Source organism: Acomys minous (assembly GCF_964271855.1).
Source record: "Acomys minous genome assembly, chromosome: 14".
Taxonomy (NCBI): Eukaryota; Metazoa; Chordata; class Mammalia; order Rodentia; family Muridae; genus Acomys; species Acomys minous.
Window position 1 is genome coordinate 82,540,930 of NC_140496.1, and position 13,762 is coordinate 82,554,691.

The window sequence follows — 13,762 nt, forward strand, 5'->3', positions numbered from 1 at the left end:
TAAGTGATTTGAGACAATCACCTTTTAGTTTTGTGGGAGTCAATTATAATTTCTTCATTGATTATGTACAGTAGTTGTAATTAGACTGTAGGAACCTTAGAAGACTATGTTTAAGTGTCTCGTTTTGTAGTTTAACTTTCATTGCATCCCTGGGAAGGAAGCATTGAGTGTGTCTTCACTCTGTTTACAGACTGGAGCAATTCCACTTGCTGAACTGAGATAACTTCCAAAAGTTATAGAACTTGACTATGAGCCTCTGGTTTATGATATCATGTCTCAGAGAAATGCTCTTTTAAGGTGAAACATTAGGGAGTTGGTGGCTACTAGAAGAAACATGCTGGACTGGTTAAAACTTTTCAGACTAACTCAAAAAGTTAGGCTTAGTGTTGATCACGCACAAATACAGAATTTACTATTAAGAGAGAACTCCCTCCTAAAATGGTGCCTAAAAAAAAAAATTAATAACTGTTAACCTGTCATATAATTACTTTAACATGATATGAACTTGGTCTAAAATAAGTTATTTTCATTTTACTCAATGCTATTTTGGGTATTAATTATGAAATGTTTATTTAATATTTACCTAAATGGAGTAATAACTGTATTTCCTATTTATTAATATATTGACAACTTAGAAAGTGAATTAATTGGTACTAAAATTTGGGAATATATTTAATTTATTTAATGAATCTAATGTAATAGGTTAAAAATAGAGCACATTTCAAATTCAAACACATACATTTTATTGAGTAAATATATGTATGAATACATATATACATATCGGAGCTTGGTTTTCTTTTTAATATAATAAATAAATAAAGTTCAAATTATTTGTTCAAAAGAGTAATAGAAGCATATCAGATAAAATTATTCCTAATGGAAAACAAGATAAAGAGGGAAGATTCAGCATCTCATGTGATCTTATTCCATCTATACATGGAGAGGAAGCTATTTGGTCCCAAAGTACTGTCCAGTATCAACATTGCTAAAAGACGAGAAACCCTGTCCTCAGTGACAATGTCTCTCCCACCAGTGATTCTCAACAGGAAATAGAGACTTTCTGTAACACGATGGCCCTGCTCTTACGGGTGGTCAAGCCACAGGAGACTTCTGTATGCTAGAAGCGCATACAGAATAAAATAAAAAATAGGCTTTTATTTTAGAACGGCAACATAAAATAGCAATGAAGTGACCAGAATAGACAAGAGACAACTGAAAGTGTGGGGGTTCGTGGTCACTATGCCAAGTGACCGTGAAGACTCTGAAGTGAATGCGAGCCTAGATGTAGATGGTCCACAGTGGTACACGCTAGAGATGCACACTGGCCTGGGATTGACACAGTGGCATAATACAGAATAGACTCCACCTCTGTATGGATATATGGGATTATCTTGTTCAAGAGTTAATCAAGTTGGGCGTGACAGTCTCCTAAGCAAGGGAGTCTGCGCATTTTTTCTGAGTTCCTCAAAAAATGTGTAATCCTTCCCATCCCCCCTGCCCACGCCTCTTTTTCTTTGTCATTTTCCTAAGGATGTTTTGGGCTTCTCTCTTTTTCCAAATCTCCCTCCCTGACGTGGGCTGCCTGCCCACCATGTTGGCTGACCTCCATGCCAGCTTAGCTCTGAGCAGCTGCCTCCTGGCAGCTGTCAAAGTTTACAGCTCACCTCCCTGAGGTTTGCTTTTAAACTGTAATAAAATCATCCTAGGGCTATTGTCCGAGTTTGGTCTTAAGTTCTTTTACTGACAAGATGAGGACCCAACATGTAGCGACTCCCATGAGACTCTCCAAAATGTTTAGTAAACACAAATGGAGACAAAATGAATAGATAGGAATTTAGGGAGATAATCATTTAGGGGTGATAAATAAGCAAATTGCATTTTGGGATTCAAGAGATTTGCCAATTTCACTGGCTTTTTAAAAGCAAGGCTTTTTCCACTTATGACCTCTTTCCACTCAAGTAATTTTATGGAACTCTGGGTGAGTATATATAGCAATATAAAATATGCACATAAATCAAGCATTGCCTAATAATACAACACAAGGAAACTTGCTTTAAAGCAATTTTGTACTTTCTCATTTAGTAAAGATGAAAGTGAATATATGTATTACTGAAATGGGAATGTTTCTTTATTTTTGCATGAAAATTGAATCTTGGATGAATATTTGATGACAGATGTCTTAGAGTTGATGGGTATATATATTTGTTTGTTTGTTGTTTTTTTAACAGAGTTTCTCTGATCATAAATGTGTGTGCCACCACCAGGTTGGTACTCTGATTTTATATCCACCCATTCTAACAATGTCATTTCACATGAGTACATATTAGAAAATAGCAGAAATCTGCTGAGTGTCTTCTCTGAAATCACGGGCAATTCTGCCCCTAACACCAAACCAAACTTCATTTAATGCTTTTTTTTTAATGATTCTTAAGTCAGGAATTCATACAACAAATTTTTAAATTCAAATATTCTAATGTAATGTAATCCAAAGACATACTAATTTGATATTTGCATGCTGAGAGATGAGGGTCAGGAAATATTAAAAGTCTTTGTTTTTTATAATTAAACTATTACATTTTCTTATAAAAAGAAAACTTTGCATGTGTCCAATGATGCTGAACTCTATGGAATTTCCTTAGGCTAAAGTGCTCATGATGTGTGTCTAGAACCAAGGCTGAGAACTGTACGTTATAACAGGGAAAGCACTGAGAGAAACACCTTGGGTTGATTACAGTTTGATTCCAAATTAATTTTGGTAATTGCTCATTCAAAGGCATTTTCTTCTTAACAGTGTCTTGTGACATCTACATTCAGTTCTTTAACCCCATAAAAGGCACAAGCCGCAGCTTAGGAAACTTGGCTCTAGAGATCTAGTATAAGTGGACCGAATGCATGGGCAGATGCAAAGCAGCATCCAACAACTCCGAGATAATTTGGAATCAAATAATGAAATATACCTCCTATGAACATGACATTAGCCATAATTATTTCTTTCATTATACTATCTGTCGCTCACTCTTGACATGACCTCTTATTCTTTATTATTCACACACACACACACACACACACACACACACAATTAAACCAACAACCACAACAATAAACTATAGTGATTACTGGGTTCTTCTAGACACTTCAATTTACATTACAAAAATCACAAAAATGATTCGAAAATATCAATACTCTTGGGGACAAGTAAAATAAAAAATGGATAGTTTTCTATAGCATCTAAATACTTCATTTAAATTAATGAAGTACTCTTATATATTCTCAGAATTAACTATATTTCTAAACCAGTTGGCGGAAAGTGTTGTTTTTAGCCCAAGCTCGCCTTGACCTCGCTGAGCAGCTGAGGATGACCTTGAACTAAGTATTACATTATTCTTAACCACTCAAAATACCAGATTAGGTGGTTCACATCATTTCAGAGGAAAATACTGACATTTATTTTCCTATACTTCACAAGCAATAGTACTTCTAAAATCAAACATCGACATTTCAAAAGTCAGTAATGTGTTAAAAATGATAAACTTTGTGACACCTCAGTAAATCTATATGAAGAGAAAATAGCATTGTGCTCTGAGACTGCTTGGATGATGGGTGCTGCTCAATGTATGGCCTAAAGCTAGCCACTTCCCCTTACCTGGTTGCAGGTGTTGATGTCAATGCCCCCCTTCAGATACTCCACGACTTTGTCCAGGTTGCCTGCTCTGGCAGCGCGGAGGAAGCTGGCATTGCTGTCAGACTGTAAGAGAAAGAAAAGCCCTTTGATGAATCTGCAGAACCACCAATGTACCAGATACAGGAAGACAAGAGTGTGAACCCTGCACATCAGACAAGCTTTGGCTGGGAAATGTTCAGTACTGGCTTTAAAACACTGGGGTATCTCATTCATAGCATAAGGTGACAACCACACGATGGCTTAAGGATGTTGAAAATAATGAGAAACACACTTTATACATACAAGAATACAAAGGAACCATCAAAATAAAAGTGACCATTACTGCTTTACTCCAAATTCTTCAGCCAATACAAAGATGAATTTACACTATGCAAAATTCTACTGTTATCCACTTTAGATTTTTTCCCCCTGGGTTTCAGTGTTGTCTGCAAGGCTGTTCACATGTGTATGGGTAGACATGTGAGGGGGGTGGTGCAGGAGGCTGTGTGATCGTGGAGGCCTGTGTCTTGATCCATCACCACTCTACTTTCTGTGTTATTTATGGGGGTAGGAAATGTCCAGTGGGTAATTTTGTGAGTTGGCTTGCCCTTGGGCTCCTCTGTCGCTGTCTCCCCAGTACTGGGATTACAGGGTCCATCATGTCTGCTATGTTCTGGGGATGCTAGCTCTGGTCTTGTGTAGCAAGTGCTTTATGCATTGGGCCATCTTCACAGGCCCTATCCATTTCCTTTCACATTCGGTTTTTAGTGAACTGATACTGTGCCCAATGGCAAGTGAAAAAGAGAGAGAGAGAGAGAGAGAGAGAGAGAGAGAGAGAGAGAGAGACGGAGAAAAAGAGACAGACAGAGAGAGAGAGAGAAAGGAAGAAAGGAAGAAAGAAAGAAAGAAAGGAATTTAAAACTAGCTGCTTGGGTTCCTCTTTGTGTTTCTTTACTGTTAGTTTTCAGATGACTCAGCGGAAGAACGCTGAGTTGGGGTCACTGCAGTCATCCAACCTCATGTTGAGAGGGAAAAGATGCTTTGGAGACAAGGAAAGCATTAGCTGGCAGGTGTGCACTAGGCTGATGCAAATTTCGTACTCCTAGTGGTCTGGGGGAAAACACTGTTAAATGTAAACCAGCTGACATAATACTAGACTGAGATGTCTTGCTAAAGATGAGAGCCCTCTGGATGGAGACTTTGTTTTCAGGTTTTCATCTTCCCACAGTTTCCACAAATCTGGTCCTGGGAAAATCAGCTGTATTTGCCTCATGGAAGGAAAGTCAGGAGGCTGTTCCAAAGGCAGAATTAACGATCGCCCCAGGCTTGGATAAATACTCTGACTCTCCAACCTTAACATAATAATGACAATAAGCTTTTGTTAGGAAAGACACGTATGTAACTATTGTAAATTTTCTTGTAGTATAATATCTGACCAAGGAGAAAGGAGGCCCAAAGAGGGACATGAGTCCTGCATTTGGATGTGAGAGCTGAGTTTGACGAGTTCTGTTTGCTTTCAAGTTTGATGACATCGCCTTTAGTAGTCTGCACAGCCCCCTTCCCACGAAGAAGACTACACTTGGCAGGGATTCTTGGCACATTGCGTCAAAGCTGTTTTTTAAGATCCGTGATGACGGGCAGGTGTTGGAATTGAGAATATTTTCTCGGGGATTTTCAAATATATGATAGCTTGCAGATCATTAAGCGATTTACACTCAGGAACCTGAAAACCCAAGAACTGAATTATCTCACATTGGTCCAAGTACCACATGGGTTACAGGCTTCCAAGTCACATGGATGCTCAAGAGTTGAAAGGCATGGCTGAAATCTAGACATGCAAAATGTGTGCTCTGATTCTTCGGGAATGCCTCATGATGTGACTAGTGTGGAAATGTTCTCCTTCCCTGGATGCCTCGTGCTACATCCTTCCTGAAAGTCATGCCCACGGCAGCATGCCCTGAATCCATCTGCAATGTGGCAGGGACAGAACCGTGATTCACTTTAAAACGCTTCTCCTAGAATATCCTCCCCACTGTCTCAGTTTCCTAGTAAGTGAAGGCTTTCGTGGGACATGCCCCTTGGGCTAATATGCAGATATAAGTGAGTGTATACCATTTGAGTCTTTCTGCTTCTGGGTTAACTCACTCATTATGATCATTTCTAGCTCAATCCATTTATCCACAAATTTCGGGAATTCCTTGTTTTTAATAGCTGAATAGTATTCCATAGTGTATATGTACCACAGTTTCTTTATCCATTCTTCTACTGATGGACACTTAGGCTGTTTCCATGTTCTGGCTATTATGAATAAGGCTGCTATGGGAGAATGGCAAAGTAGAAGGATCCAGAGGGTCCTAGAAGCCTACAAGTAGAACATTATGATAGGCAGATTTGGGCCCAGGGTTCCCGCTCAAACTAAGGCACCAGCCAAGGACAATACAGGCGGTAAACCTTAAACCCCTACCCAGATCTAGCCAATGGACAGAACACTCTCCACAGTAGAGTGGAGAGTGGGATATGACTTTCTCACATACTCTGGTGCCTCACCTTTGACCATGTCCCCCGGAGGGAGAGACCTGGTGGCACTCAGAGGAAGGACAGCAGGTTACCAAGAAGAGACTTGATACCCTATGAGCATATACAGGGGGAGGTAATCCCCCCCAGGAGCAGTCATAGGGGAGGGGAATAAGAGGAAAATGGGAGGGAAGGAAGAATGGGAGGATACAGGTATGGGATAACCATTGAGATGTAACAAGAATAAATTAATAAAGGAAAACAAACAAACAAACAAACAAAAAAAAAAACCGCTTCTCCTATGCAATTATCTTTGCTGTTTTCAGTTAATGCTAAACTACAGTGGGATTTTTTTCCCCTCCAGGTTTCTTGCTACATCACTTACGTATAATTCGATGTTAAACATGGCACTATGAAGAGTTCACCAAAAAAATTTTATTTTCTTTTTTACTATAAATCAACAAAAACAAAATATTATCAAGTCCTGTGTGTGAAATATAAAAATATTATTATGTAAACAGGTTTTTTTTCAAAATAAACTGTATTAAAAACTGGGGGCTGGAGAGATGGCTCAGAGGTTAAGAGCACTGACTGCTCTTCCAAAGGTCATGAGTTCAATTCCCAGCAACCACATGGTGGCTCACAATCATCTATAATGAGATCTGGTACTCTGTTCTGGCTTGCAGGCAGAATACTGTATACATAATAAATAAATCTTTAAAAAAAACTGAGTCAAGGAGATACTTCCAGTTTGCATATGAAACAAATAACTGTAGGTAATATTTATTGAGTATTTACTGTGGAACAAGAAAAAAGGTAAAGAAACCATATGCACTGCATAATCAATACCCATATCAAGACTATAAAGAATGATGTGTCATTATGAGGAAAGATGCCTAGAAAGTTTCTTAGGTCATATGATTTCTTGAAGATGGGGGCAGATTCAAGATTATTTTCACATTTATCAGAATCAGAATCAGAAACCTCTGCTATTCTCCTCCCCAACAGCACAAATTATCAAAGTAGAAAACATTACAGATTGTTCCCTGATAAACTAGGGTCGTGTCTTTTCTCATGACCACACTTATGCCCTTGGTCTCCATGATCTCCATGATCTGTAAGCTACACCATCATTTATGACATCAGTACTGCACAGGCAATTCTTACCTTCACCTACTGCTATTTCCAACACTTAAGATCTGAGTGAGAAAAACCCAGAAACTTGTTCATTTAGGAATGGGGAGAAAAGTGGCAATGTATATACAGCATTACAAGGTCAATCAAGAGGGCTGGACAGATGCTGGCTCCCTGATTACAAAGCACTTTCTGCTCTTCCAAAAAACTTGTGACTGGTTCTCAGCATCCACAATGAGCAGCATACAACCAACTGCAACGCCAGTTCCAGTACACGTTGTACCCTATTCTGGCCTTTGGGTACACCCACATAAATGTGGCATAAGCTTATGCAAACGTACACATATACATAAATACAAATTAATCTTTTGTTTTTAAGAGACAATCTACAGAAGCTCCAGGAAGTGCACAAGGACCTCTGCCAAGCTTCTCTGAGGAATGGCCAGGTGGCAGCTGCCTTTGTTGTTACAGAGTGTTTTCATAACTGGGTGTCTCTTTTCTGAGTTAATTTTTTTTAAATGGATACATTTCAAGACTTAGAAAAAAACCCTGAAAGGTTAGTGAATAATATTCCTAGTGGTATAGTAAATGTACTATATGTGCCACCCTGCCAGGAACCTCTTAGTTTAATATATGTGAGATTCCTCTTCAACCTTGTAAAAGGACTTAGTTTTCCCAAGGTGAGGAAATTAAAATAAATAAATATTATTATTATTATTATTATTATTATTATTATTATTATTATTATTATTATTTGGTTAAAAACATACATTTCAAGGACAGAATTAGAATAAACTTCCAAAATTTATAAATAGAAAAGAAAGGAACTTTACTGAGGTTCTAATGCGTTCTTTTGCATAGAAATATACTTTTCCTTTCTTGCACATACACATTGACAGATACAAATGTGACATCAATCTGTGATTACAACTCTTGACAAAAGAGCTCTAGATGACAGGAGTCTGGTTACTTTTAATCAATAAGGAGATAAAAGAGGATGCAAACAGAGAGAGTAGGGGGGGAGAAGAAAGGAGGGGAGGGGAGGGGTGGAAGAAGAGAAGAAGGAAGAACAGAGGAGAGTAGAGGAAAGGAGAAAAGAGGGGAGGAGAGCAGGAGAAGAGAGGACAGGAGAAGAGAGGGGAGGGGAGGGGAGGGGAGGGGAGGGGAGGGGAGGGGGGAGGGGAGGGGAGAGGGAAGGAGAGGAGAAGGTTTTTTGCCAACCTGTCTTTCTCTCCGATTATTAAAAAATAAAAGTAGAGATTTTAAGACAAGGATTAGCAGGAAGAAAGCAAGCTTTCCAGTTTTCTGTTTTCGGCCCAGGAACTTCTCACACCAAAGCTCAATCAAGAAGAAAAAAAACAATGGCAACTCCTTTGTGAGAAGGTCTGGTCAATCCAGGAACTTCTCTCTGCTTTGCTGCTTTGTGTCTGTCCCTGGAACCTCCAAACTCTATAACCAACTGTACAAGGCCTATAAAGCTCCACTCTCTGGAAGGAATTCAAATGCTCAGTTCCGCCTATTTGAATATGCAGCATATGGTAATCATTAAGTGAGCCCGCTTTATAACCCTTGTGTGACATCTCCAGCCAACAACCAAAGGCTTCCTCTTCAATTTGTCTTGACACAGTTCCATTTCTGAATCGCAACATCAGCAAAATAGGACTTTCCTTACACCCAGCATGACTGTGAGAAGGAAAGTGTGCTCCCCAGGCCCATGATATCCTGTAAGAATGTTTTTTACTAATGGCTCAGAACCCAGGACTCTACTCAGTGCTAAATATAATTACACTTATTATTAGGCTATTTCAATACTAATCTGATGAGCAGAGTAAATGCTCCAGATCACGTAGATGGCCAGCCTATGACAGAACACAGAAGATTACTCTGGTGTATCTCTTTGTACTTCTAAATCAGTGCCTAGCAAGTGAGATCTACCAGACATGTGTGTACACATTTGCATGTATTTGTATGTGTGCATGCGTTTGTGCATGTGTGTTTGTGTATATGGATATATACATGTGTGTATGTGTGTTTGTGTATGTGTATGCTTGTGTATGTATATATGTGTGTGTGTGTGTGTGTGTATGCCCACATATGTGCATTAGTTTTTGTTGAACTCAAGACAATGTGTAAAGACAAATAAAATATTATACAAGTCTTAGGCTGAATGTTATGGTTTTTCTACAATATGCTCTTAATAGTTAAAATAGCATGGAAATATGCACGTCATATACCAACAGTATACAAAAATGAAATTAACATCAGATTTTTTTCTTCTTCTTTTCTTTTTTCTTTTAGACAGTGTCTCCCTGTGAAGCCTTGGTTGGCTGGCCTGGAACTCACTATGTAGACAAGGCTGGCATCAAAATGAAAGGCATGTGCTGCCATACCCAGCTGGCAGAATTTTTTGGTAAGATTTCCTTTTATTTTTTTGTGTATGAATATTCGCCTACATGTATGTATTTGTAGCACACGTGTGCCTGGTGCCCTCAGAGAACAAAAAGGTCATTAGAACTGAAGTTCCAAACAATTGTGAGTTGTGTAGTTGCTGGGAACTGAACACAGCCCCCATGCAAGAGCAGCAAGTAGCCAAGTATGGTGGCACTCGCCCTTAATCCCAACACTCAGGAGGCAGAGGTGGGCACAGCTCTGTGAGTGTGAATTACCCTGATTTACATAGCGTGTTGTAGGCCAGCCATGGCCATATAGAGATGCTGTTTTGGGAGGACAGGAGTTAGTCCAACCACTCAGCCATCTCTCCTAACACTGAAAGTTCATCAGCTCCTCTGCATTCTGTTGACATCAGCCCTCAGACATCAACTGAGGATCTTCCACCGATATCGTTTGGATAACAAGGGAAACTGTTCGGGACTTGGCCTTGAATCTACTATGCTGCCAAGACTGGTTTTGTTTCTGCCCCACGAGGGCTGCGATTCTAGGCATAGGCCACATCACATGGTTTTTGTGATTCTGAGAATAATCCCACTACTCCGTACACGTTAGGCAAGAACTCTATCAACTGAACTGTATCACCAGCACACAAAATCACTGTCCTACAAATCCTATACCTAATGATGTTCCTCATGTCTAACTAGTTGAACCAACCCAACATGCCAGAGGGACTACACAAAAGTGTTCACTGTACTTGCATGGCATGTACAGAAATTAAAAGAAAATCCCTTTTGGATCTTTACTGATCATAAAGCATTTGTTTTACAAACAAATAATAATAAACTCTAACAACTTTTAGTCATGGATAAAAAGATCTCTGTTACAACGGCTTGTTTGGCACTTTAAAGTATATCTGAATAAAATGCTTTTCACTCCCTGACTAATCAGTGTGTTATGATATTACAGCGTATTCTCCAAGAAGGGCATTAAAGTGCGCCCCCAATGAAATGTATTAAGGATGAGGATAAGTAGACTTAAATTACATTTTATCTCCCTTTATGGTTTTTAGAACTCTCATGGTATGAAAAACCAGGCCCAATGAAGTGGGCATATCCTTCCTCGATGTTTTATTGTGCTAGGCATCCTGCAGTGCTAATTCACTGCTGTCCCCTTGAGATAGGCAATGTGATTTTTATCCCTATTTGTCTGACTACTCTCTGCCTTCAGAGGCCATCTGCTTGAAAGCAGGCATCCCTCAGTCACAAGCAGCTTCGTGGCACAGCACAGACTGCCCCACAGACAGCACAGTCTAAGCTGCATTGCTTTCTTCATTTTGAATTATTCAAGGTTGAACCAAGTATCAAGTCATGAAGTGAAAGTTTCCCAATTATTTCCCTGACATTAGAACATTTTAAAACAAGCTGCACAGGTTTTTCCACTGTGACACATTTCCTTGGGCTGATGATTTTGTGCAGCCCCATGGAAATGGACATGGAAGTATAGACAGTCTGAGGTCTTTTGCGTGTAACACTCAGGAATCTGCCTATAATTACCAGTGAGATTGCATTTTCTAGAAGGCATCACTTAATTACAGTTGGACAGCCACACATCATGATACCAGGACTCAAAACAAAATTCAAAATTCTGAACTCAAATGTAAATTTTTGACAATACTAATATCTACACTTGTCTAGCATAAAGCTCAAATTTTTATTTTATAATATCATGTCTTGTCCCATAACAACATTTAAACATTCTGGGAATAATGAGCCCACAAATATTTTATGCATTCCTCGGAGCTCCTGGTTGATTTTTTTGTTTTGTTTTGTTTTTGTTGTTTTTTTGTTTTTGTTTTGGTTTTTTTTGGGGGGGGATTCTTTCTTTTTTGTTTTTGTCTTTGTAATTATAAGGTGTCTGAAATTTCAGTATGATAATTATGTTTTTTATTATAAATCATGTGCTTGCCTCTAATCCCATTCATGGGACTATTATGAAGTTCATTACCGCTATAGGATGTCAATAGCCCATCTTTCTGATGGTCATTTAATTGTTGAAAACATATTCATTTATCCCGTCTTCTGGAATATGTGAGTTTTATAGGGGAATGAACAGCTCTAGGATGCTTTTCTATACTAACTACAGTCCACATGGATGCAGAATATAAACAATGAGTTTTAAAAGGGAAAACCAGAGTTCTAACAAATTATGCTAAGTTAAACATATAGAAGTCTTTTACATCCATTTTTTTACCTTAACCATGCCACTCTAGTATCAAAAAAGTCTAACGTTAAATTTAAAGCAAACAAACAAAAAAAGAAAGAAAAACCACATATATTATATGTACCACATGAAAAGGAAGTTATTCCCCAGTGTGACTCACAGTGCTTAAAATTCCTGACAGGATCCATAGTTGTACCAATCTAAATGCATGCATGTTGGAAAAACAATAGCTTTCCATTTAGAAAGAGGGGAATTAAGCTAATCTAGTAAGTACTTTGAAAACAAATGGTTAAAGATAGCTAGTCAGTAACAACAAGCTACTTTGTTGATAGCTGTTTATTTTTGAAGTACATACTCTGTGCCAGATAGTTGTATTTAGAAGCTAACTGAAGAATAAATAAGATGGTCCATCCCACAATGATCCCTATTTTCATGTATGTGAAAATAGGGATCAAATAGGGACAAGAGTAGAATGTTTGATTCAGGGTTCTGATGATGTCAGGTGAAGCCATGGCTGGCACAAAACCAGCAGGTGCTGTGTCACAGGAATAAGGGTCACTGCGTTGGCTCTAGGAGGGACAGCAGGTGATCTGCCCAGACCTATAGGAGCCATGCAACGTGCTGACTAACAGAATAGAACATCTCCGCGTGTCCATGTGCATCAGTGAAACCGAACACGGCTTCTGTGCGGGACGCTTGCCCCAAGTTGAGCACACTGATGGGTGCCACAGCTGTCATTTCCCTATGAAGCCAAGATACTACTGAGACGCCACTTCCTCCTCACAGGGGAGAACCTGCTGACTTTCCAAACTTAACCCTCGTGCCATAAATTTCAATCGTTGGGAATGGCTTACATGATTTAATTTTAGCTCAATGTAGTTCTCTGGGGGTGGGGGTGCCGTATGTAATCTTGCACTCAAAGTATAAAAGGTAAGATGGGAAACTGGCTTAGAAAGAATGTGTGTGACAAATGACAATATGTAACATAGCAGGTGGGGAAAAGCTTAGAGAATAAAATGTTCCAAACTCAGGAAGCAGTCAGCTTTTCCTTTCAACATTTTAGCTTACACCTCAAAGCGAATTTTGTTGGACCTCAGTAAAAATCCCTAAAGTCACTGTTGCATTTCAAAGAAATTTGCTAGGATAAGAGCTTTGGGGAAGGGGCACTTGTTTACAACTCATAACAAGCAAAACACCACACCATAGCCAAATTTGACTTAGTTGAAATATCCCATTTGCGTTACTGATTGCCAACGAAGAACAAGGTAGCAGATTCCCTTTGTCCTGGTACTTAATGTTTGTAAAAGTTAGAGACACTGAGAAGGTCATGGAGCAAATGCTGCGACCCTGCCAGTCGTGGCTGGCATTGTATAAACTGGGAAAACACCATGGGAAGCACGGCCTGGTGAGTACACACAGGGCCACTCAGCCCTGTGCTGCGAGGCAGGAACCACTGTCCTTCTCTAAGTTTCCTCACCAACGGTGTACGATGTTTTTGTAACTGAGTTTCCTCACCTGTAATACTGCTAAGGTAGCAGTGAGTGTGTCAAGTACACACTAGTGTTGCTAAGATTGATCCTGACCATGCTTTCTTTCTGTGGTTACAATTTTAAGCAAGAGAATTAATCACAATGTGTCTTGTGTTACCTAGTTTTAAAGTAACACTTGCCAAACAGTGCATTGAGCATCATGTTTAATAATTTTACATGACTCGGGCGTATGTGTGCATGTTGTACAGAAGTAGATGCGTACATATAGATGCAGTTTTAGCGATTTTGGTGATGTTAAATATTTTCTTAGCAAATATGACATTGTGGCAGGAGTCTATCTGCCTTCCACTTC

At 39.2% G+C, this 13,762-nt stretch overlaps 1 protein-coding gene across 47 annotated transcripts in view; it reads right to left on the bottom strand.

Moving 5' to 3' along the window:
• ANK2 (ankyrin 2) overlaps positions 1–13,762 on the bottom strand; it is a 574,434-nt gene that overhangs the window by 184,387 nt on the left and 376,285 nt on the right. For all 47 annotated transcript variants that reach the window (XM_084755448.1, XM_084755450.1, XM_084755414.1 and 44 more), the window contains one exon: positions 3,644–3,745. In XM_084755448.1, coding sequence (XP_084611574.1) covers positions 3,644–3,745 — 102 coding nt within the window. The remainder of the gene's footprint in view (positions 1–3,643; positions 3,746–13,762) is intronic.